Source organism: Amblyomma mixtum, chromosome 10 (genome assembly GCF_055824585.1).
Source record: "Amblyomma mixtum isolate Tamu chromosome 10, ASM5582458v1, whole genome shotgun sequence".
Lineage (NCBI taxonomy): Eukaryota > Metazoa > Arthropoda > Arachnida > Ixodida > Ixodidae > Amblyomma > Amblyomma mixtum.
The window spans coordinates 33,001,533-33,023,950 of NC_143021.1; the positions used below are offsets into that span (position 1 = coordinate 33,001,533).

General features: G+C 46.1%; 1 protein-coding gene across 1 annotated transcript in view; it reads right to left on the bottom strand.

Annotated features, from left to right (window-relative positions):
- LOC149325559 (thiopurine S-methyltransferase-like) overlaps positions 1-19,439 on the bottom strand; it is a 28,343-nt gene extending 8,904 nt beyond the window's left edge. The window contains exons 1-5 of the mRNA XM_089562645.1: positions 19,303-19,439; positions 14,136-14,228; positions 11,002-11,131; positions 10,036-10,088; positions 6,217-6,291 (exon numbers count right to left, since the gene is read on the bottom strand). Of these exons, the coding sequence (XP_089418771.1) occupies positions 6,217-6,291; positions 10,036-10,088; positions 11,002-11,131; positions 14,136-14,228; positions 19,303-19,394 (443 nt within the window). The 5' untranslated portion in view covers positions 19,395-19,439. The remainder of the gene's footprint in view (positions 1-6,216; positions 6,292-10,035; positions 10,089-11,001; positions 11,132-14,135; positions 14,229-19,302) is intronic.
- Between the last annotated feature and the right edge of the window lie 2,979 nt (positions 19,440-22,418).

Genomic DNA, 22,418 nt, shown 5'->3' on the forward strand with positions numbered 1-22,418 from the left:
CTGCATTCGACCCACCTTAGTAGTGCAGTGATCACGCTAGAGTAAATAAATTCATATCCACATGACCGGTACATTGAATAAAACTGTGACGTGACAACTGAGGAACTGATACGAACAGGTGGTGACAAAAAAACTGAGGCAGTCCCTTTGGAACTGGCGTCTACCTGCCCAATACAAACAAATGAATTAATAAAAAGAAATGAACCGCCACCTACTAGAGAAAGAACGAAGCTAACTGCTAGTACGCCTTCTTTCACATAAATGAAGCCACCTGTCGCAACGTGGTGGGGCGACAAGCTCGTAGGGACACAGTCATGTAGTGAGCGCTATCCTGATTGGGCAATAGAGCTCTACCTTTCGAAGTGCTTTAAACATCTTGTGAGAAGCAGTATGCATCCGAGCTTTCATTTCTATTCATTAGGCACTTCTCCGGATATTGCACTTCTCTTCTACGCCTCATCGTCTCACCTGTGGTACCTCTCAGAGTGCCGTTCTTTCACATACCCTTCTAAGTATTCACCGGTCTGCTTGCGTTTAACCTGTCATTATTTCCAGATTTTTTCAACATCTATGCTAATAAAATAACACTTATGCTCGCAGTGCCCTTCTAATCATGTGCAGGACAGCCTCCAAGAGCACACGGATATAACCTGCTATTTTCGAAACCAGAGAGACCGCTCTCCCGCATCCGACAAGCCCGAACTATGTTTCTAAAACACGCTGCCTAATAACGACCTCACCACTCACTGATCTTCCTTATCCTGGCTGGCTCCCCAGTATCCAGTGCTTCTCGGTGCAGCGTTCTTGGCATGCCTCTGCAAGCTGCCAAGGATATATGGGGTCTTCATACGGCTGTTTCCAACTGTCGCTCTATCACCTACTTCGCCGCGTCGTGAGGCAGTCTCTCGAACTGCGAGAAGCGCACGGCTATTCACTGGCTCGCGAAATGGTCCTTATCAAGTTACTTTCTTTCATACCATATTTCACATTCACCCAGATCAAGCTGATGGGACACAGCTCTCCTTGGCCTCTATAAGGTGGCCCTTCGTCACCGCGCATTCCTACCTCCACCTGTGAACTTTATTCCGTTGGTCTCTTCCAACCTCTTAGCACTCTCTTTTCTGTTCAGCACTACAAAAAAGCGGTTCGTCTTTACAGTAGAAGTCATGTGCACTAGTTGCTCAACCCGGCTACTGTTTACCTCATCCAGATGGCCCCTCTTCCTACGCCCACGCTTCCCTATATTTCTAACCTCTGAATACTTCCTCTTCTCGACGATATCTCTCTGTTCGTGAAAGGTGTCTGATGACATTGAGCTCCCTCTTATCGCAGCCACCCTGCGATACTCCTCCAGTGGCATACACCAATGCCTCTTACGTGGCTCCTCGCGGCTCCGGGACACGGTTCCTCTGTCATCCTCCTCTTCTACCCCTTGCAGCTGCAGAGGTGGCTCAGTGGTTATGGCGCTCGACTGCTGACCCGAAATTTCTATGGAGGCGAAATTCCAGAGGCCCGTGTACTGTAGTAAAAACCACTAAAAACTAGCGCGCACTAAAAAGTATACGCCCGAGTGATATTGTTGGAAGTATCGGAGGCTTTGTCGGAGGCTTTTTCGGAGGATTTCTCGGATTATGTCGGAGGCTTGGCTTGCTTTGCTCACGCGGATTATGGATTACTGGGCCCCGCCGCGGTGGCAGAGTGGTTACGATGCTCGGCTGCTGACCCGTAAGATGGAGGTTCGATCCCGGTTGCGGCGGCCGAATTTCGAAGGAGGTGAAATTCTAGAGGCCCGTGTACTGTGCGATGTCAGTGCACGTTAAAGAACCCCAGGTGGTTGAAATTTCCGGAGCCCTTTACTACGGCGCCCTCATAGCCTGAGTCACTTTGGGTCATTAAACCCCCATAAACCATAACCAATTTCTATCCGTTTGCGCTCACTTTAGTTGCCCGTTCCTGCGACCACCGTGCGATATCTTGCTTGATGTCCTATCTACCATTGACGCTACTCAACGTTGTCATTCTCTCCGAGCTCTGCCTCATTATGCCATCTACACTGACACCCGGGGACCGTTCGTGCCATTCAGTCTAAAACACTCCCACCTGATCTCTCTACGGAACTCGACGCCACACTTTCTTCTCTGCAGCTTTGCCCCGTATTCTGCCGTGCTACCCCTGTGCAGTCGGAGCTTGAGGACAACGAGTTTTCTAAGCAGCTTGCCTTTGAAACTCATATCCGGTTTCTGCTGGTCGACTGGCCCAGACAATCGGAAGGTAGGATGGGAGTGCTCTTTCGTGCCGTCATCAAAGAGTCATAGAATGCTATTCGCGTTGATCGCGAGCTTCACCCTTACCCTCATCCTCGTCTTTTTGTTCGGGATGCCTACGACCTTCAACAGGTACAGCTCAAGACCCTTTCACGCCTGCACGGCTTTATCTGCATAAAATCCGTCGCGATTCTTGATGCCCCAACTGCTCTGCCTTTTGCGCCAACCGCTGCCGCTGCTTTTTCTACTGCCGGGTTACTCTACAATCGGGTTTATTTTCGACCTCCTCCTTCCCTGTCGCGACTTGGCTGGACTGGCTTGCTGAAGTTAAAGACGATCAGAGACTGTTCGTGCAGGCTGTACTCGACTGAGTAGACGCCTAAGCGTTGGTCCCAAATAAAGTGGCATACTACTAGCACTAGTAGTATAAGAATAAACATCTTGATAAGTTGGTACGGCATCGTTTTCAATTTGCCAGCCCGAAAGGCAAGGACATGAAGACAGGATAAGTAAAGACTCGCAACTCAAGTTTATTGAAGCAGATATTATATAGCCATGCCAAGCAACACTTCTAAACACAAAATCACCAAAAAGCTCACAGCAAATCGAAATACTGAATGGCCTTAGACAACCGTCCCGATTAAATCGAACTCAATGCTGGTTAACGTGCTGGACGGCTCGCTACGTCTATCAGGTAGCCCTACTGGTCTTTTCGCAAGTCGGTGTGTAGCTTCAGCCTGTTACTTAAAATCCTAACAGAAAGGCTCCACCTTTTTTAGCATTTTATCACACGCTCTGGCAATGACGTGACTGGGAAATCCTGTGTTCTTCAGCCTAGGGACCAGTGCAGAGGAATGTCAAGCCGCTATTCGATAACTGGTCTAATCATTCCAAGCTTGTTAAAGATGGCATTGCGGCAACCAGCATGGGGTCAGTCGTGATGAAGTCATGCTTTCAATACCATGGGGATTACTTCCAGGTACAGATTCGTAGGCAGTCAAGCGTTGGATTTCTCAGTCACGTGATCGCCAGAGCGCGCGTTAAATTTCTGTAGTTGTGAGAGCGTTCAGTAAGAATTTGCGGGAAGATGCTGGGGCTGGACAGCGAAGTTGCCAAGACCAGTAGCGCTACCTCATATAGGCAGGTTTTCGCATAATTTGGAGCGAGCCGTCAAATGCGTTAACGAGCATTGAGGTAGGTTAACTTGATCGGGGTGCTTTTCAGGGCCGTTCGTGAATTTTTTTGATATTCCTCATGCTCTTTGGTTTTGTTTTTTGGATGTTGCTTGGCATGGCTTCATAATCTCTGCTTGCTTTGATTAACTTCAGTTGTTATGACTCCTTAATGTGCTTTTCTTTTGCACAGGTGAAGTTAAATTGACTACAACTATGAATGGACAGATAGCCGGATACGGATATTTCTCTTCGAGAAGCGCGGTATGTTCGCTCAGTACCTTAACTGGGAAGCAAGACGCGCACAGTCGGAGCAGTCCCATGTCCACGCTGGCGAACGTCTTCAAGGCCCTATCGGAGCCTCTCGCCGACTAGCTTAGTCGTTCGTCTTCTCCCCCTCTGAGTAGATGCACCGCTTTCCTTCTCATTCCTTTCGAGGCTTCCAAGACGGTCATCAATCAGCCCTTCGACTGTGCCATAAACAGCTGAAGTGTATTTATTTTAAAACATTTTATTCGCCGGAAAGAGCTTGCTAAGAGGTCGCGTTAAGTGGTTGAAAATACCCTCGACGACTTTGTCAGCGCACTCCACCGCCAAAACTTGCGTTCTGGGATCAAAGCTAGCCAGCACGCTCACCCACCGCTCGAGAGAAGGAGCGATAACTAGATCACCCGAAGGTGGCTCTATTTTACAATCCCACAGGATGTGATCGTAGTTGGCTCGTTGGCCACAACGTTTAGAGTTTGGGTTGTATAAACCCGGATAAATGTGCGCGGGGAGTGATGGGGTGCGTATCGATCTCGTCTGTAGACAACGCCACGTAATCTCTTGTTTGTTAGTCAGGCTTCTGTCGAGGGGGGAGAAAGCTCTCTTCTCTAGTTTAAAATGATTGGTTAGATCATGATATGTGATCATAGAGTCCTTCATGAAATTCAGTAAGCCAGGCTCATCCGCCTCAGCCTGACAAAGAGCGGATACATAGGTCTGGAAGTGACCACCCTTTCCTCCCAATCTGTGGCGTGTGTCTCTGCGAGCATGTACGTCATCGCTGACGCTGGAGACCCAAGAGCGAGAAATGGAGAGAGAGGGCATAGTTCTCTCAAGCTAGAAGTTTGGGCCAATCAGCTACTGGGACGCTCCCAAAGATAGCGTCCAAAAATACAGGCCTTCCGGATCGAACGACAAGGGCGGGAATTTGTGCTCAAGACTGTATTCAGGAGCTCCTGCCTGCTTTGTTCGCGGCATTCTCCATTTTGATGCCTCTTGGCATGTAGCGTGTATTTCGCTGCTGCACGATGTAAACATGTGAATATACTTTTTCTTGGTCTTTTTCCTTTAAACTACCCGTCTGCTCGTCATTGCTCCTGCCGGTAGGCGAATGCGGACCCGCGTCCCAACAACACGCCAAAATCGCGAATTGCTATATAACAGGTATAAAGTTACCACATTCCAAAGCTACATAGATTTGCTCTACATCAACTGTAGTTGGTACATCTGTGAAAGAAAAAAACAACTGTTTGCACGCTACATGTTGCGAATGGAGGACTTCCAGTATGTCTTCGACGCAACTCATGAACTAGCTCTTTGTGGCGCGGCGTTTGATTTGTTGGATGTCACTTTTTATCGTTTTTGTTCAGAAATCAGTGTTGCAGATTTGCTCTACATCAACTGCAGTTGGTACGTCTGTTAAAGAAAAAAGAACTGCTTGCACGCTACATCTTGCGAATGGAGGACTTCCGGTATCTCTTCGACGCAACTCATGACCTAGCTCTTTGCGGCGCGACGTTTGATTTGTTGGATGTCACTTTTATCTTTTTTTTTTCAGAAATCAGTGTTGCAGGCTGCTTTTGAAATTCCTGCCGGACTCAATTGCACCACAATGCCGAGTCTCGAAGAAAAGATTGCTTTTCCAAGCCGACAATGAGCCAACAAGGTTTCTGGCGAGCCTAGAAGTGTTCTCTGCGGCTGTTACTTTGTCCCCTCTGACGCGGCGGACTGTTTCCCTAAAGTACACTAAAGCGCAATCTTTGTTGTAGAAACAGAGTGTGGCTTGTGTGCTGCTGATGTTGGCGAATTTTTAATTGGAAAGAAAAATAAAGAAAAAAGGAAGGTACTTATGTATAGGCGCTAAAATTCCCAGGAGTCCGCGGATGGTAAATAAATTTTTTAAACCATTAATGCTCTTGTGAAGCTTGGTGTTCTAAACAAATGCGACCAGATTTTTCACATTTTCTCGACAGAAGAACATAATTAGTTTCTGAAAGACCCAGTAGATCAAAATTCGCTGCATACATTTTCCCCAAACTCCAGCGGCGCGAATAAATCTTTTAACCTAATTTTTCTTTTTCGGTAAATTACTCTCAAAACATAAAAAAGAATCATTGGTCATGTCATTTCTTCATAACTTGGTCACTTCAGGTCTAAGTACTCTCTTCACGTGTGCATATAATTCCTCATCGCCCGTAAGAGCCAGGTATTTTAAACGAATCCTGCCATATAACTTAAACATCAAGACCGCACTTGGCTGTTAAGTTGAATCACATCAATCATGGGCTACATTGTTACATATAAATGAAGGGATGCGGATGAGAATGGGTGCTTTCTTATGCTGCTAGAGAAAGCATTCCTCTCTGAATATAGGCTGCAAAAATGCAATAATTACCGGTACAAGCATAATTAACGAGTGGCTTGCATTTTTTTCAGCGTAAGTAAAAGTGTCCAGAGCAGTCCCAACAGAACATTCTATTTCCTCCGCAGCAAGTCCATAAAAAGCGGTTCACCTTGCACGGTCTTCCTTCTTCATCGCAGTGAATCCGGACCTGTCCCACACGATGTCCACTGGTCCGATGCATTCCCTAAGAAATAAAGGTCGGCGTGATCGAGATTGCTTAGATTTCTTCTTTCGTACTCTCGCGTGGAGTAGTGCTATGAGTTAGGTTTAAGGTATTAACCAGCGCTTCTCGTATCTCCCCATCCCGTACCACGCCAGGAAAACTAGAGGCCAACATATTGTAATATCCTCCTCAACTGCAACCTGGTTACCACATGAAGCTGGGGACTTTCTTGTAAATCATAGCATCTAAGTATACGCGTTTGGGGTATTGAAGAAAACCTTAAAACTTGAAAGCCATCAAGAATAGGCGGACACAGCTGTAAAATCAATCGGTTTGTATAAAAACTACGTCGCCTTCATGGTTAGAATTATATTTCGACGCCATCCATACGATGGCTTGAGTAATAACGAATGGGATAAGTAGCGAAGCCATTTATTTGGACTTTGTAAATGCTGTACTCTAGTGGTTTATTTCCATTTCTAGGAGTTGGTCTTTCCGGAGACAAACTACGTTGCGATAACCATTAGTCATTTTTGAGTTAACTATACAGGCACATCGTTAATGCGCTACAAATAATCGCTTCGGTTGATTCTTCGCCCGAAGTGAGCAGCGTAGGGGTGCAACCGTTTTTCGTGTCATTGGTGGGAATTAAACCTTTGTCTTGCCGACTAGAAGCCGGGCAAGGTATCTACTGGATAATGAATTTTTGCCCTTTTTATGTTAATCCCATTCAAAAAGCTGCTGAATGAACGACTTGTAAGAGCAAGTCTGTTTGCAGGAAACTCGCCTCTCGAAAAATTGACCAAGTTTGTCAATCTGTGCACTACACCGAAAGGCTCAGGTATATATGACAGAGTCTGCAAAAAACTTGTAGAACAGAATCATCAACATTTTCGTGATTTTTTCAGACACCAATGACACTATGACGAACCGCGCTTCAGCGAAACCACATGCTATGTAAACCTAACAGCATTTCGAAATTCTGCTGAATACCATCATAACCCTCGACTGAGAAAAACAGAATTTTATGGTTATCTAATGGCAAATGTTTCATAAACTTTTACTGCAGAACGTGAGAAAAAAACAAATCCACAGAAATCTGTAATAGCCGCGGGCATTCTGCATAAGCGAGTATAGACGCCCCTTGGAAGAAAAATTCTCTTTCCCGGGATCTGTCTTTACGGGCAGTTTGAAACCAAACGTTTTCGTACTAGACTGTGCAGGAATTCGTTTTGCAGGTTTAAATACAGTTAGTCCCGGTCAAGAACAGTTTAATGACCGGCTCACAGGGACAGGCAAGACTAATTCAACGATGTCTCTAAAAGCCGTTTTCTTGTAACACTAAATGAGTACTCCATGGAGAGTTTCCTACACAAAAACAGGTTGCTTGGCCAATTTCACAAAATGAACCACAAGTTTCATCAGTGAGGTGGCAAGCAATTTATTTAACGAGCATCCGAAAAGCCATTGCCAAACGCATAAGATTAAATGGTTAGCAACTTTATGCAAGAGGAAGTTCAACGTAAGAAGGCCATCAGAGAATACAAGGCATCAAATATTCCTCAGAATTGCTTTCTCATATGATGAGGCCCACGTATAGTCGACAAAGATTTTGCGTGTATTTAAATGTTAAAGCATTTCTAGACTCATGAGTGGCGTCTACAGAACCTCTCAGCAGAGTGCGTCATCAGCGCGCGTCTGAACTAAAATGACCATTTCAGAATAGAAATTCGCGCCACTGTAGATCAAACCCAGTCCCTCTGTGTACTGAGCGAGCACGCAAGGCATACGCCACGGAAAGTCTTTTTTTTTTCCAAAATGGCCTAGAGTATACGAGGTTAAGTATGTACAGAAGGGGTTATATACAGCCTATTGACAAATACTACCGCTAATGGCTGCAGTCCACCAGCTTGACAAAAAACAACACGACTAAAAAGACGGCAACAATAGACCTCGTATCAATAGGGAAAACCAGTCGGGTAGAAAGTCTCGTTCACCATAAATGTCCCAGAGCTGAAGTATCTTTCGAACAAAATGGGTTCAGCGTGAATGAAATGCTTCAGCGTTGTGGTAGCAAGCTTTTCTTAACGGAGCTCCTGCATCGATAATTCCTGCATCATCTGTAATCCGTGACAAAACATCGCTGTTGCTATCCCCGCGGATATTAGGACCGTCACGATCAATCGAATCACAAACGCAATTAAAGTCCCCCATCCGCTCGACATAACGGTCACAGTCCAGTAGACCAGCCATGCCTTCAGGCAGACTGATGCAGTGGCCTAAATTATTTAAGGCATTATAAATCTCCATAGCTTCCCATCAGCTAGAAAATCGCGAAATATGTACCGGCCCTCGGTGTGGTTGTTACAAGTCAGGCCAGAAGAATGGAAGGTGTCTCGCAGAAATAGGAAACAACCCGCCGACAAACCAACAGCGTGCGTCACGAGGACAATAATACCTGCCACAAAGAGCTGCACTGGCCTTTGATCTAGAAATCAATGCGGATATTGCCTTTTCGCTGGCCAAACTTTGTCTCCGGCTACAAACAGCCGTCATTATTACCAAATCAACGAAATATGTCTACAGTGCGGTTAGTGCTTCAATGAGCTCTAACTATTCGCGCCTCCAACGCAAAAGAATCCTGAAGGCTGGCAGCCTGCTGAAGCCAGAAAGCATGTTAGCAAACATAGCGTAACAGTCCGGACGCTATTCCCAAGAGCCTGGAAAAATTAGGGGGACACTAAAGATCAGCCTTAAGAGCATGACACGATAGGAGTCAGTGGTTCTGTCAAAGTACAAGCATCCTGATTAGCATACAGGTGTAAAATACCACTTTACGTGAAAGACTACACGACACACATAAAAAACCAGCTGGTCCGCAAAACTGTACAAGCGTGCCTGGTGTGCGCAAGTTGGTAGCGCATCTGGCTCACAAAGCATGGACGGTTGGTTCGAATCATCTCAGCAAGTAAAAAGTTTGAAAATTATCTTTAAGTCAAATGAATTCTGTATGAAGATGTAATTTGAGACATCGCGGCATTTTGATACTGCCTTTCTTGTCATATTTAGAACTTTATTTCCATGCGTGAGGACGCGCTTTACGTGACCGTTCTGGCATGCTCGAATCTCCCGCGCGTGGTCATGTTCCCGTCACATAACAAAGCGGTCGAACATTGAATAGGTTGGGGCAACCGAAAAGGAAATAAAAATAATAGGCCCCTGCCTGCACCGTTTACACACAACAGGCTTAACCCAATTGCAAACTAAAAGAGGAGGCCCGTAGGCAAGTTGTAATTTGACCACCCGTGGGTGGAAAAATAAAATATTAGGGAAAATGCTACATTAGCGACCCACAGCCGAGAGAGCGGGCCCGGGGAGGCTCCCCTGACCTCCCCTGGGAAGTAGCGGAAAGGGAAATGGGACGTGGGAAGGGAATGGGGACAGCGAGGTTTTTGCTCTGATCCTTCAATTATCTCGACTCCATTACTGGCCCGCCTGGCCAGGACAGGGAGAGCAAAAAAAAAAAAAAGCGGTCGAACAGTCAGAATTTTTCCCTCATGCGTAACGATGCCGGCACCGGCTTTTGTGCTACACGGAACCCTTAGGCTGTCGAGGAAAAAGGTCGCTGCGGGCGGCCGCGCGCAGCTTCAGTGATGCGCAGCAATGCACATTGTTCCCATAGGTAAGACCTGCATAAGCTTTGTTTCACATCTGGCTTTCTTTAACTCTTTGTCGTGAACTGGAAAAAAAACCCCGAAGAATTACCTTTTGAAGTCGAAAATATTGCAAACAAAAACTTGAAGGCGCTGATCGGGAGTCTGGGCAGAAAATAAAAAACCAAGAAATTCAATTATTAAGTGAGCGTACGCAACTCATGCGCCATTGAAATGTAAGTGGTCGTTACATATAATACTTTAGAGCAATTATAGCGATACAAAGACCAAAAAGTTGGCAGTAACAGCAAATGTTTACCGAAATTCACAATTACACCATGACATGCAAGCGCAGCAGCTTTACATCTGAGATCATGACCTCCTATGCACTATATTTGGTTCTTGCGGTGATCTCCCAGAAGGCCTCCATTGGCAAGCCACTTCGATAACTGTTGCTTACTATGCAGTGGTAGACGTTCAAAGGAGGATCGTTCACCTGTGTTCACCTGCCTGTGTAACTTATAATGTTATACTGGAGCACCTGAACCGTAGCTGCCCCATACGTGAAAGATGGAGAGCATCATCCACCAGTTAAGGAACAGGTGTGAAGCGCTATGTATACAGACGCAGGTAAGTTTCTGCTCCTTCCTGCCTTATTCAACGTCTGCGGCACTAGTGAGCGGAGGGTGGGTTAGGGAAAAAATTTATTTATACCAAATCTCCAATAATTCTTTGCCCAATATTCTACATGCTTTCTCAAATACATGTAAACCTTGAAAGAGGCGTCATTATTAATGAATCTTTTAAGTGCCACTTTTGTATATTCCGGTCTAAACTCCAATTGTACTTAGCCAAGCCGGTAAAACTACGTGCTGCATATCATTTCGCAGTCGGCGTTTTAAATTTAGCAGATGTTTGCGATTCGGGCCATGGAAGTTGTCGTATCCGGGACGCGGCAGACGATGACCGGATCCGACGAATGTCTATGTCGCAGGGAACTGTGCATGGCACTGCGCAGTGGGAGAGCAACAGTACGCACCAAGATCGAAAAGCTAAAAAGGCAGCTTGTTCGCCATACCTGAATAATTTTACAGTCGATAACGGGGCACGTGGTTTCTTCCATGGGCAGGTCGTTCTCTTCAAAGTAACTGCGCACGATTTCCTCTAGAAACTCCACACCAATCACCCTGTGACCGAGGTCCAGAAACCTGCGCGTGCAATGAACCACAAAAGTGAGCTTTACACGCTAACTAAACGCTTTAGTTCAGTCATGGAGTTTTTTAATAAATTGACTCGTGGATGTTGAACTTGAGTGTTCGATTTATCACCAGAGCAAACGCCAACCATCCTATTATCCTCAATAATATGTGACTGTTTTACCCGCCGAAAGATTACATTGTTTTCAGAAAATAACTATGCCACCGATCAAAATTACATGCACACAGCTATAGTAGATGTTTGTGGCTGCCTCATGGAATGCGAATTTCATTTATCTTTATGCACCTCTGTAAATGAAATACACGGGCCATTTATGTGGTTCAGAGCCTATTGTGATCGAGCAGCGAACCTCATTTTTTCACTGTTTTCTTAAATTTATCAAAAGAAGTGTGTTGTGCTAGATATAAACTTATTGAGGACAAATCTATTCAACAATAGCTGATATCCGTGGGAATAATCGCTGTGTTATGTTTCATTTGCCTGGAACTACAAGTAAAAGCGGTTTGCAGTTTAGTTCAGCAGAAGAGCGGGCTCTTTATTTTTGCTCGCCACACAGCGGGGAACAGTTGAAACCATCACTGCAACTCTACATGTACATTGTTTTTAAGCGCTTTCAATCGAAGCAGGTCTTTTTTTACATAACGTTTGTTCAGAGTCTCAAAATGTTTTAGTGTGGTTAACTGGAATGTGTTTCTAGACTATGTCGCTTTCTCCGCTCCTGTCATTGCCAAGTCAGAGGCCCGATTGCGTAGAAATAAAACAAATACACGAAACGAAATTCGCTCATGACGCTCTCAACACCCACAGGAACTTTTTTATTCGGTGTCCTTCTTATATTTAATGCCTTATTCGATAGGAACTTTTTCTAGAAGAACAGGCCATGGCATATTCTGAAAAAAAAAAAAAAAATTATGCTAGGAAACAGCCCGACCTTGAACACTTTTTTATTCTTTTTACGTCAAAATAGCCTGAAACATTGTTCTCAAATCTCAATTCCTCGATTAAAACTCTATTTTGAAGCCTTCCTTTCACTGCGGACCATTAAAAAAGCTGAATGTATTTTTTTTTCTCAAAAACCTAGCGCCTTACCTTATATAGACAGCAGGTTATTCGAAAGGCGGGCTTGTCGGTTTGCCTCACCTTTTGATAAAAAAAAAGTGCGTCGGGGACTTAAGACTACTTAGATTCTTGAATTCGAAAGCATTGTCGCATCGTGAGCGCTGTTCCGCAGTTCAATAAAGATTCCATCCTTTTAAATGGCATACCTACGCATTAGCATGCGGTCTAAAGGAAACGCAAACTCTAGGTTCGCTTTTATTTGCCAAAAAGCAGCGCGTTTCTGTGGCCTGTGGGTTCTGTGCATGTCTCGCAATCTCAAGATCTCCGGCTCAATTCCCCGCATCTTCGGAAGAAATTTTATTCTTGTTTGCTGTAGACGTCATTACCTTATGGTCTACTGCTGACGTCCTGGTGACGTCACTGGCGGCTTAGGACCACTAGCGCTGATAAACGCCTCTGGGTTCCCTCGCCGATGAGCCATACATTGCATTCGCCCTGAAAGATTAAGGCTGAGGGCCGCTGAACTTAAAGCATGTTCACTGGACGCACGCTGAGTTGTGAATTACGAGCGTTTTCTTCAAGTTATAAAATATAGAGGAAAGAAATATATGCGGAACTTGGGTTTTTAATCAATCATATACGCTATGTATTCACCGCAAAGGGGTTTTTAATCGTTATTTGCCGCGAAATAGTCAAACTTCTACGAAACGTTAATAATATGCAGCCAGCGTGCGTCCTATCAACTTCTCCCCTTAGGTCTTCTACTGCTCATAGTATTTTTTTATCGCAAGATTACTGCTAAGACTAGCATTCTTCGAGCATTCATAGAATTGCATAATAATAAATAAGCAGTGTGCTGAAAATAAATTATGAAATTTTGATAAGCCAACGCATTACAGCAATTTCCAGAAAAATAAATTAAGCGTCGCTGCCGCTTTGTTCATCACGAATGCAGGTTAGTTTGTTAGTGCCAGCCGATACACATTTCTCAGATTTTGTTGTCTCTAAAATAGAAGGCATAGTTATACTCCGAGCAATTTTTTTTGCTAGTGAAGAGAAGGCAATAACGGCGGAACGACTGTGAATGTGTCACTCCGCTAGTAATTTGCGCATTGGGCGGTCGCGTCGCACGTTGTTTGCAGCGCGGTTTCTTTTGTTCCCTGCTGGTCTAGCTAGAAGCACATAATAAAGCCGCTTCTAACCGGAATATCCTAACGTAATTTTTGTAATCAAATCAACTGTTTTTTGTTTGACTGTCTCTGTTAAAATAGTTCATTCGCACTTTACTTAAAAATGTGCTTTAAACTGCCAGTATTACCAGTCCAGTATGTTTGAAGAAAAGCCTATACACTATTAACCGGAGACTATAATCAGGGATGCACAAAGAGGCGACCTGGTCCGACACATTAACTTTCGCAGCGTTGGAAAGAAAAGTCGCGCAGTACGTCAGCAGCAAAAAACGAAGGAGGGTTGAGGACGGTATCTACTGTACACGAAGGGTGTGCACGATGACGGTATTGCCAGCGAGTCCTGCAACAATTCAATGAGCAAAAATCTTTGGGAATTATACCCTTGACCTACTTATATTTGCACCGAATTAGAGCTCATTGCTACAGCGGTTGGACATTAGCCATATGCGCCATACACAGTTTGCGCGTAAGATAACTCAGCCTGCTTTTGGCATTTATGTTTAATACATATAAACACGTTTCTTTTAGCTCCGAGCGAAGGTGGCCGTAATTTTCAGATAGCCATAATATTGCATGCCACCAGGTGGCCCCGGGTGGCATCAGAAGACAAAGAGGTGAGAGTTGGCTCACGCGCCCTGAGGGCTGATTCTGTTAGCGCAGCTGGCGAACGGTGTCTCCTGCCTTGGTTCCGTGACAATATTCTCCGAAGTGACCTCAAGAACCTGAGAATTCGCAACAGACTTACCACTTCAATTCGTGTGCTTTCCCGCAAAGGGGAATGAACACGCGTGCATTCTCCTTTCCAGCTAAGATTACGTCTTTGTTGTCTAGCAGGAACCTGCGTAAAATTCGAAGCACAAGAGATGCAAGCTCCAAGTAAAATCTATACAAACAGTACTTTGTTTAACTTGCTCCAACCTGTAACATGACGGTTTAGGTTGTTCCTCGATGCATCCATTCAGAGCAACAATTTCCCCACATTAACTTTATTTCCAGGCTTTTAGAAAACTCACGGTGCTTGGTTTTTCAATGCAGGCCTTGCACGGCTATTCTTCGATAGCGAAGTGTAAAATTTTATTCAGTGTGTCACAATAGTTCTCATAAATCGCCAAAGTATCACTGAAGACGATGTGCAGCTGTCTAAAACAAGACTACGCGATAGCCGTGAAGTTTGTACCAGGTGCCCTTGTAAAAGTTTATCGTGTCGGTTAACAAAAAGTCTTTAACGTGTATCCTTACATACGTGTCCTCTTTGTCAATGCTGCAATATGCTTGCCCACTTAGCTTTCCTTCCAACGCCCCCTTCACAATCAGCTTGTCATGGGATAAATATGGCCTATGTTGAACTTCTCCTACACATATTACCGCCTTCATTTATAACGTCATAATATGAAGGTGAACGGTATCGTATATCTTATCTTCCTTCCTGCTTGGGATCGTGCTAAAATAAAATAAAGAAACTGCAAAAGCGGGGCCACCGCCCAGCTTGAAATTGTTCTAAATAAGCAGAAGGGAAAAAATGGCCTATGTCTGTGATCTAGATCAGACACACAGAGTTTCGTCGGAGACATTTCGAATTGTCTAACTTGTCCTTAACTAGGCGAGAGTGGGGCAAAAACCAATAGACACTTATTTCATTATGCAATACCAACTAGCCCGGCATCTTGCACTTCTGTATTTCATTTTAAAAACAGCGCCATTATACGTTTTTCCCGAATATGTAAACGCAAATACAGCCTAATTTTTCACGCTCTTCGCATCAACATCACCAAACAGAAAAGGCCTAGCTGAAATGGATTCAGACCAAACAGTGTGCGGGGCAAAGCTAGGCGCCCTTCCAAAACAGCAGGTTGCTCATTTTTGTAATGAGCTCGCAGAAAGTTACCATGAAGAACATGTTTATGAGTCTCTTCGAATGAAATTCGCTGTATTAATAACGACCGCGGTACTGTTTTTTTTTTTTCACGGCCCATTCGTCCACGCAGTTTTACCTCCAGTCTCTGCAAGTACCCTATCAACATTGAATTTTTGAATTTCTTACATTCCTCGCCAACTTTTTTCTCTGTATCAAAGGCACCGTTGTTGCTCTTCAACTCAGCAGTGTGAATGGGCATATAATTTTGTTCGAACCACAGCACGTGAACACTTGGTATTGAATGCTACTGTGGGCCAGACACAACAGAGCTTCTTCCAATGTGCGAATTTGTTGTGAAAGAGGTATTCAAACCCATCGGGCAGACTGTGGCGCTGATGTTGTCAAGACCTTTTGAATTGCTCCTGCCTTTCATATCATGTCATTTTCTTTCCTGTTTGCTTGTGGGTGCCTTTGGTAACACCAAAACAGTTGACAGCACCGGCAGTTCTAGCGTCTCTTCGGAGCTTCCTTGATGATTTGTCGGCATTCACTGTTTTACTTAGATACAAACAGTACAGACGATGCAAAACAGCGGGAAACGCGGGTGGACTTTTAAAGCAAAGAATAAAACTACTACGCATATTTAAGCCTTCGCATAACAACACAACGTCGAGTTTTGCTCCTTTTGTAACAAACTTTTTCTCTTAATTAATCGACGCGTAAACGATTTCCCCAGTTCCATCAAATAAGAACAATAACTTATTGTAATAACCAAACTCTTGCGTTAATCAAGAACAACGGATTGACTGGCTGCGCAGTTTTGAAAAATGCGGTCTGCGGAATTTCGAGCGAATTCGACTTCTTTGTGCAGACCAAGGCTCAAGTCGCTATTTTTAAATGCTTAAGAGAGGGCAGTCTACCTAACCTTAACCATAACCTTAACCATATCAGACATATGGAGTGTTACGCCTTGCAAATATCTAGTGATGATAAGTGCTTGTGTGAAATTGAGGGAGGCTGGCTGACAGAATCGCGATGTTTGCCCCATAGGGCCTTTTAGTGCACTCTACCTTGCTGAAATAGTGATGGCCAGCACTGGCTTCGCAATTCGTTATCCTTTAAGGATTTGGTAAGAAACCCAGCCCACACTATCCCAATCATTCAGTTCTGTTTTATGCTCCAGTAAAAAAAAGCTCAGGAAGGGGCCTTAACACATACAGAAAGACCCAGGGCTCGAGACTGAAAGGGGGCTTAATGTCCAAAGTACACGAAATTATAATACATATAAAAGATTGTTCAATGACAGGAACAACTGCAGGGAATATCAAAAAACGGTAAATTTTTAGATAGGATGTAATTATCTTTAATTAATTCCAGTTATAAAGTAATGAATGTCGCCAAATAACTTCTGCTTCAGAGTTAAAAGAGCGCCCGCCAACTGGCGGCATTCCTCTGCATGCTTTGCGACTTCGGAGAGGGGCGTCCACTCGCAGGCGTCAGGAGTATAAGGTAAGACGGGCGCATCGTGGACGACGGCTCACGCCTATAAAGAAGGAAGAAAGGGGTAAAAGATCTCGAATAAAAAAAAAAGACTGCGTGGCGATGTTGTACGCGTATGTCACGAACGGAGGGACAGTGTCCCTTTTGGTTTTATGACCTGCGGCGTACATCGTTAGCGTTTCTCCAAGAGCACGGTTGAAGCACTCGGTCAGCCCGTTAGTTTGAAGATGGTAGCCAGTGGTAGTCCGATGTAGGATGCGACATTCAGGTAAGCAAAGCTTCAACGATATGTGAAAGGAAGGCGCGACCTCTGTCACTCAGAGGCTCGCGTGGTCCGCCATGGCGAAGAACAAAATGATGGAGCAGGAACTTAGCAACTTCGCTTCTTGTAGAAGCAGGAAGGGCGGCTTTCTCGGCATACCGGGTGAGGTGGTCGACGCCGACGATAATCCAACTGTTCCCAGAGGTCGTACAGGGCAGCGGGCCGTAAAGGTCAACGCCAATGTGAACGAAAGGACGTGCCGGGCAAGGAAGTGGCTGCAAGGGGCCGGTCATACGGGGAGCGGATGTCTTCCGCCGATGACAGACGATGCAAGATCGGACGTATTTTCGAACATCGGGTACATGCCACGCCAATAGTAACGCTTAGAAATTCTTTCGAATGCTTTCAGCACAACAGTGTGCGCACACTGAGGGTCAGCGTGGTAAGAGGCGCAAATTTCAGATCGTAAATGGCGGGGAATCGCGAGAAGCCACCGCTGACCATCAGGCATGTAGTTGCGGCGGTATAGAAGGCCGTCCCGGAGGGCAAAGTGCGGAGCTTGACGCCGTAAAGTTCTAGAAGGCGCAACGTTTTGTGATGAAGACACGGCGTCTATGAGGGACGCAAGCCATGGGTCTTTCCGCTGCTCCGCACGCATATCAGCGATGGTAAGAGACGAAAGTACGGGATCCGTCGCCGAGGAGAAGGCAGCATCGCTGGGAAGGGGAGACCGAGACAAAGCATCGGCGTCCGTGTGCTTACGACAAGAACGGTAGATGACGCGGATGTCAAACTCTTGAAGGCGAAGAGCCCACCGAGTGAGGCGACCGGACGGATCTCTAAATGAGGATAATAGCAAAGCGCATAATGGACCGTGACGACGTCAGATCGGCGGCCCTATAGATAAGGCCGGAATTTCGTAAGCGCCCATAAAATAGCTAAACATTTCTTCTCCGTAACGGAATAGTTCTATTCAGCTTTGGCAAGCACGCGACTCGCATACGCAACGACGTATTTTTCAAAACCATCTTTTCGCTGGCCAAGACAGCTCCGAGGGCAACGCCACACACATCCGTATGGATCTAGGTAGGCGCTGTTGGTTCGTAGTGTCGGAGTATTGGCGGCGAAGTCAAAAGATTGCGCACGGTAGTGAGCGCTTCGTCGCACTCGGCCGACCAACGAGATATGTCATTGTTCCCGCCAAGTAGATTCGTCAGCGGCGCAATGATGGACGCAAAATTGCGTAGGAAGCGCCGGAAATAGGAACAAAAACCTATGAAGCTTCGAAGTTTGCTTGAGCTAAACCGGTTCAGGAAATTGCGCCTCAGCACGGAGCTTGACCGCGTCAGGGAGAACGCCTTTCTTGGAGACTATGTACCGCAAGATGGTCAACTGCCGAGCTCCGAAGTTGCAGTTCTTGTGATTCAGCTGCAGTCCAGCGTCAGTCAGGTAAGTCAAAACCTGCCTTAATGTGTGGTCAAATCGACGGAAAAGACAACAATATCGTCCAGGTAGCAGAGGCAGATCTCGCATTTAAACTTTCTGTTTCTGAAATATGTTTCCTATTTACCCCAGTTACCTATCAGTATAACTGTTTTTTATAGTTATTTGGTGCGAAACATGATGAACCTCACGTTCGAAGTTATCAAAGGTTATTTTTCTAACCATTGGCGTATTCATACTGCAATTTGAAGCGTGAGATGGCATTTCGTGGCTCATTTTTCTTCATTTAATGTTTGAGTCGAGTACTTGCGCGTTTAGATCAGTTATCAGAAATATTCATCGTCTGCCACTGCGAAAAGCCGAAGCAAGCGAAATACGCAGCAATGGTTCCGGTCCATATGGCATCCTCCTCTAGGTAAACTACCACTCATTTCACGGGAGACAAGTCGTTTACGCAGCGTAAGCGCAAATGCACCACATTACCCGTCTCGGAGGATTAAAACATCTGGCGGAATAAATTCAGTGCTCTTCACGACCCCTTATATAGCAGAGATATCCCCATTATCATCAATATATCTACGCCCACTGCTGGGCAAAGAACTCTCCAATCGTCCAATATCTCTCCAATTAAACTAGTCTTGTGTAAGCTGTGGCACCTCATCACCGCGAACTTCCTTATCCCATCCGGTAACCCAACTATTTGAAACCCCCTCTTCTCCGCGGCACAACGCGGCATTTGTATTGCTTAGGTGGTCCAAGATACTACTTGAAACAAAAGATCCATCTGTTACCTGCCGCCAATACTACAAGATTGGTATGGAAGTTGATGGTGGGCGGTACTGTATGACTTACTTGGTCACATTCTTCTGCTGCCAGATTGGCTGATCATCCTTCCACAGATTGATCCAGAACTGTTTGCAGCTTCTATCGACCAGGTCACTCATGATACTTTCTTTGAGTGGCTCCGAGCTGCTAGGCCGGGAGCAAAATAACCCCACTGTTGGCGTCTGGGCACTTATGTAGTGTGTTTTGCTGCAGGCCACACGTGCGCTCGTCGCACTACACCAAGTGTGGTGCGCCTTCAGAGCACAGTAAGAGCAAGCCTATATCTGCTCGGCATACAGCTGGAAAGCTACCTCCACGTGCGAACTGACCTCGACCCTACATATCCGGCGAAAACGTTTCCTGAGCCAGGAGTTGTTTTGCTCATTTTTTGCCGGTAATGTTCTATATTAAGCAGCATTTACTATTCGCAACACATGGCGGTTCTGCAGGCTCGAGCAACGCAGCTGTTTACTTTCAACTAAATGCACTGGGCCACGTCATGTTTTTCAAAATTCGTCGTATGAATGTTCAGCGGAGTATGCAGAAAAGCCCCAGCCGTGATGGTTTTGATCAATGCCATGTAGGCAAACCGCTTTCGCTGCCGCCAGTTTAATATTGCATATACACCTACATGAGTAACTTCGCGCTCATTTAACGTGAGTGTTTTGGTTACTGCGAGAAGACTATTTGCAGCAGTTAGCATGATATTGAGAAACACGTCCACCACGAGACTTCTGTCTCCTTGGGTCAATAAAATCTTCGAAGAGCTGATTTTGCCACAACTTACATCGCAAGAGCAGCGTCTCTGGTAGACAGATAGAGGCTCTACATTTTGAGAAACGTAAGCATAGAGAGCGAGAAGCCTTCAGGCCAGCTAATTTTACCGACAACGATGCGCGAACACATTCGGGTTAAATTATCGCCAAGAACATGCAAGCGAACCGTCACGAAAACCGGAAGAGGGCCAAGGCGAAGACTTCCATCAACACGTATCTGGGGGCGATAGTGCCGTGTATGTGGACGCGGCACATTATAACATTAAAGGCAAATACGCTTCCGTTGTGAGCGCGGCAAGCATCTTCCGCAAGGTGGAGGCTAGGGTGGTCACGGACCAAGTGGAAGACGCCGAAGAGGCTGCAATCGCACTGGGGATCCTTCCGGATGGCACCAGCGCAATTCTCACTGATTAAAAAACGGTCTTTCAGAACTTCGCGAGGGGTCGTATCTCCGCAGCTGCATACAAAATTCTCCGTACGAAGCCAAACTAGAGGGAGGAAGTGGATCTGGTGTGGGTCCCAGCCCCCGCCGGTGTTTTCCAGGGAGCGAGGCTGCTCAGTAGTATGTTTGAGGTTTTGCCAGCCGAGCCAGTGAGGGGGTCTCGGACGCTGATGTCCCAAGGGGTGAGACGCTAATTATATATCAGGCCAGAAACCACTATTAGAGGGATCATAGAGCGAGCCTGCCTCCTCCGCACGTGACGCTCAGCCGCGAACAGGCTACCACGTGGAGGCGGCTGCAAATGCTGCCGCAGCCAAACACGTGGACGTATTCCAATATCTCTCCCGATTTGGTAAATCCATATTGTCGGCTGTGTGGTGAGCCTGCCACCTTAGACCACATAATCTGAGATGGCACGGACGATCTGCCTCCTGGAGACCTAGTCACATTTTCCACGCTTGAAAAATGGGACTCTGTTCTCGCCAGCGCTGTTCCAGACTGAACTTTTCGGAACAGGGCTGGTGAGAACAGCGTCCAGGGCAGTGGCAAGAGAGCAGGACGTCGCCGACAGACTTAAAATGCCGGCCATCAAGAGCGGCTGGAGAACTCAAGATCACCAACTTGTTACTGACAATAGCGTTTACTATCTCTCTCTCTCTCGTGCGCGCGCGCGTAGAGGCAAGGACGTACAATGGACACGCCAGCGAAGAATGGATATCTGCTATCTTTGCTTCGTGAAATTACATTTGTAGCGCACAAACGCTGTCCCTGAGTGTAGGTAACCTTTTAAGATTTGTGCGCGCCAATTCCATTGCGCTTTATATCGCTGAGAAGATACGGAAGCCTGTACACGACGATGACAATGAGCGATTGATCGAGTGGGAGGCAGATGAAGACGACAACGAAGTTTTGGCTCTGTTCTCTGTGCCGCTCGCCGCTGTCCCCTTCGCTTTTGTAAATAACTGTAAATACATTCTTTCCCACCACACATTTGGTGGAGGTGCAGATTTCCCCTACGCCTACCGACGACGGAGCACCGCAGCAGCCGCCAGCTGCCTTTGATAACAATGGCCCAAGACGCCTCCCAGCAAACATCAGCAATGGCCATGCCATCGCTCAGTCTTTCTCCCCCTCATTACCCTGAAACATTTTCTGTCACCGACAACGTTGACGCCGACGACTGGATCTATATGCGCGAACGCGTGGGTACATACAACCGCGGAGATCCGACACCTATGCTCGCAAATATCTTCTATCTGAATGACACCGCCCGAGTCTGGTACAAAACTCACGAAGAAGATTTGACCAGCTGGAACGTCTGCAAACACACACTTCGCGAACTGTTTCGACGGCCGCTCGGCCTCTACGTCCCACTTAAAGGGACCTTGCATCACGAGCTCAAAATTATATTGATTCCTACGTTTCGTACATTCAGGACGGGTTGGCCCTCTGCCACATAGTTGACAATACCATGCTTGAATCTGACAAAGTGGGCCACGTGTTGAAAGGGATCGCCGACGAAGCCTTCAACTTGCTCGTATACAAGAACTGCACTACAGTTGACGGCATTATTAAAGAATGTCCACGCTTCGAGGAAGCCAAAAGCACGCGTATTAGCCGTACACACGCCTCCCAAACACGGCTGCGACTTCCTCATGTGAAGTCCTTCTGCACCCGCAAACTCGAGCGCCTCCAGAAAATGTGGCCCGCATCATGCGACGCAAACTCGAAGCTATGTCCCCTGTCCCACTGCATCTACGGGATGGCGACAGCCACTTGCACACAATCTCTCCGGTACAAGCCGTCGTCCGTCAAGAGCTTGCAAACCTCGGTCTCCATTTTTTCAGCGCCGTATACACTACACCAACACCCGAAATCACTGGAATTCCTCCTGGACGACCTTCGTACCTCACTCCACGTCGACG